General features: G+C 52.9%; 1 protein-coding gene across 1 annotated transcript in view; it reads left to right on the forward strand.

The window, feature by feature from the left end:
* The first annotated feature begins 1576 nt into the window (after window positions 1-1576).
* The window catches only part of LOC118795806 (probable cationic amino acid transporter), a 16711-nt gene continuing 14733 nt past the window's right edge, over window positions 1577-3554 (forward strand). Inside the window, exon 1 of the mRNA XM_036554539.1 lies at window positions 1577-1889. Coding sequence (XP_036410432.1) covers window positions 1583-1889 — 307 coding nt within the window. The 5' untranslated portion in view covers window positions 1577-1582. The remainder of the gene's footprint in view (window positions 1890-3554) is intronic.

Here is a 3554-nt window from a genome sequence, read left to right on the forward strand (position 1 = left end):
GGCGTCTTTCCTCGCTCCCCCACCCGACACCCCCTAAACCCCCGTCCGCGGTGCACCCCGTCCCCCTCCTCCGGACGCCCCACCCTCCTTATTGTTCAAGCGCCCAGGAGCGTGTGTGGTTCGTATGCGTGTTTTTTTTTTTCCCCCAACACCTTTGGAATTGTGTAGCAGGAATTATTTATCGTCACCCTCCGTGTCTAACGAGCCGGGTCACCATAGCAACCAGACACTTGGGGAAAGCCACGTTAATTAGTTCTTTTTTTCTTCCTCCTCCTCTTCTAGGTGTGGTTTGTGTGTACAGCGGCACAGTGTGTGTGTTTGTGCTATCTTTCTCTTTACTTCGTTATGTGGATATTCATTTGTGTCTCCTGCAGCTGAAAGGGAAAGCACCGAAAAAACATAAAAAGCTCCCAGTGCCTTTCAGCCCGGCCTTTTGGGTCTGCGCCTCTTCTGGCTGTGTCTTCTTTGGCTTGGCCGTGCTCATATTCACCTCTTCACACACCTTAACGGACTTGCGTTGTAGTGTGCAGTTTTGCAGTTATTTTGTGCGTGCTTTTCTCTGTCACCGAGGCTGCGCTCTGAGACAAAGGCCGAACTGTCCCGCTGGAACGCAGATGAACCTCGGTTTAATAAGTGCCAGCCGTTCTCCCAGCGCCACCTCACTCCGCCGTTGGACCGAGCCGCGCTATCGATTCCACTCCTGCCTGTCTAGCCACGTAATAGCTACCTTTGGTTTTAGCCTGAGGGGCTGTGTCATTATGGCGCGCGAAATCTCTTTTTCTGCAGCAGCAGGTGTGTAATAAACCTGTGATTAGGCTGTTGCTTGCCGTTATAAGGGGAGCTGTTTGACTTCTCCTGTATGACAGCAAATAATTAGTGCCCTGCCCTTGTCTGAACTCCCCACTCCACCCCACAAAAGAACCTCAAACTCCCTCTCTCCTTCTCTCTCTTTCTCTCTTGCTCTCCCTCTTTCGTGGGGCTGCTGAATATTTGGTGTGTCAACCTTAATGAGAGCAGTTGCTTCGTATCTGTTGCTGAAGCGAGTTCAACGGGCTTCGTTTTGGAAATCGGTATTCAGAGCGTGGTTCACTGGGTGTGAGAACGCACTTCAGCTTTTAATGAGTCCTGACACGGAGCATGAGGGTAAGATTGGAGGCAGCCAACCGGGTCCTGCTACCATCCCCCAGCCGCAACCGCATCTGTGTTTCCCCTCGTGCGGAACCTGGCTACGACGCTCACGCGTCACCACCTCGCACGTGCAGGGCTCTGGGGCACGTCAGACAGGTGTGAGGAAATAACGGTTGCTTTTCCTCTGTTCTCGTTTCACACAGTGAGTGCAGAATCTGAGGACGAGCCCGGCCGCCTGCACCATGTGGAGGCGGGCCTGCTTCCTGTGAGAGCCGGACACAGAGCCTCCTTCTTCCTGCTCCGCCTCCGCCGCTCAGCCACGCCCTCCCGCGTGTAAAAGAAGAGCTTCTCCCGACCTCCAGCGAGACACCGCGCCCCTTCCTCCCACCCCGCCCCCTCCCTCGCTGTCCCCTCCCGCCCCACCCCCGAGCGGCAGCCGTTCTCTGACCCCAAAATGAGCGGGATCATGGGCAAGCTGGACCCCCGGCGGATCCAGTGGGGGGCCACGTGGTTCGCCTTCCAGTCCCGCGTCCTGCGCACCAAGCCCGTGGAGTCCATGCTGGACAGCGCCGCCAGCGGGACGGGACCCCACGGCACCAAGTTGGCGCGCGTCCTCACCACCGTCGACCTGGTGTCGCTGGGCGTGGGCAGCTGCGTGGGCACCGGCATGTACGTGGTGTCCGGGCTCGTCGCCAAGGAGATGGCAGGACCCGGGGTCATCGTCTCCTTCATCATCGCTGCAGTGGCCTCCATCCTGTCAGGTGACCGCAGTCCACCAATCACAGACCATTGAAAGTGCAGCTTTCACAACAATAATTTACATCTCTTTTGCAGGGCCCTACAGAAACCTATAGTAAACCTGTCTATAGGACATACTTGTTTGTGAGTGTTGGGGATAACTGCTTTATTGATACTGTTAGCAATACCAGTTCTTAAGGGTACTATCTTTTTTAACATCCCCCTTTTCACCCAGTTTGGAATGGGCAGTTATACACTAGGCTGGACCCTTCACACCCTCCCTGCTCCAGCAGGACTGGTAAAGCCAAGCGAGTGCAAATCCTCTGGTACATTCTGATGCAAACTAGGCCCAGTGTCCCACAGCAGGGCGAGTGCTGAGGATGGGCGTGTCCCATGGGGCTTTGCAGGGGCCTTGCAAGCCATCAGAGGGCCCTGCAGCAGAGAGAGGGAGTTCTGCCCACATGGCCACCCCTACCCTGGCGGCCCATTTTCTCCACTGCTGTGGGCTCCCAGCCACTGTCAGCTAATGGTGCAGCTGGGCTCGCACCACTGACAGCGCCCTGATACCAATGCTTAACCATACCAATACTGTAACAAGTAAAGCAAGCCTGTTTAATAGCTGCATTTAAGCTGTTTTCTTTTTCAGAAGTGATGACATGTTTGGTCAGCTTGGTTCAATCACAAATGTGATGATGCTTTTGGTGGACCACATACCCCCAGTGAGGGCCAACCATGTGGGTACAATAGCTTGTAGTAGCCCTTTGTGAGTGGCCTCACTCCTCATTTGATTTTACAGACCTCTGGAGGAAAGGAAGTGATCGGCCAAATTACTGTTTTTAACAGTATTATAGCAACAGCCAGTCGCCCAGGCCCTCAGAGCCAGCACTGGCCTGCTTGACAAGAACGTGCCCTCAGACTGGAAATGAATGAATGAAAAGGACAAAACGCACATCCTTCTGCTGTGAAAGCATACGTCCCTCAGTTTCAATCTCCAGAGTTCCGTCTGCTGGAGAATTGAAGGAGAAAGAAAGAGCTCCACTCCACCGGTGAATTTCTCACAGTTTTAATCCGTGGACCTCTGTCTCCTAGTCACGAGTTACAGAGAAGTGCAGTGGAGAGTTTCAACTCCCACTACCGATTTTACCCATTTTAAAATCCACTCCACTGCAATTGCAGTTTGGCTCACTAATGTAGCAATCAGAGGTAACGCTCTCTGTCTGTCTCAGAGCAGTCTGTCTGGGCCGCTGTAGTGGGAGATCGATAGGCCTGATTTCAGCACTGCCTGTCTGCACTCTAAGCAGCGGAACCCCACTCTGCACAGTGCACACATGGCTGGCTTCCGATTGGCTGATTTGCAGGGGAGGGGGCGTCTCATGACTTTAACATAGAGGAGTCTCAGTACAGCTGACATTTTTTGAGCACTTATTTACTTTGTGACAGGAAGGGAAGTGGAAGGCCGCGCCGTGCTTTGGAAGATAATCAGTAATTTACCTTTCAGTCATCTGTAATGTATGTACAGAAGAGTGGAGCTCAGTTCAGATTCTCTCAGAAAGGTCAAGAAGTATTTGAAAATTACCCCCTGGAAAAGCATGCAGTTGGAAGTCTCACAGAGCAAATATTTCTACCTTTAAATAGATTTCAGTGTACTCTTTTGTCCTTAGCGGCCTGCTGTCTAATTATTCATGCTG

This window comes from Megalops cyprinoides, chromosome 20 (genome assembly GCF_013368585.1).
Source record: "Megalops cyprinoides isolate fMegCyp1 chromosome 20, fMegCyp1.pri, whole genome shotgun sequence".
In the NCBI taxonomy this organism is placed as follows: domain Eukaryota; kingdom Metazoa; phylum Chordata; class Actinopteri; order Elopiformes; family Megalopidae; genus Megalops; species Megalops cyprinoides.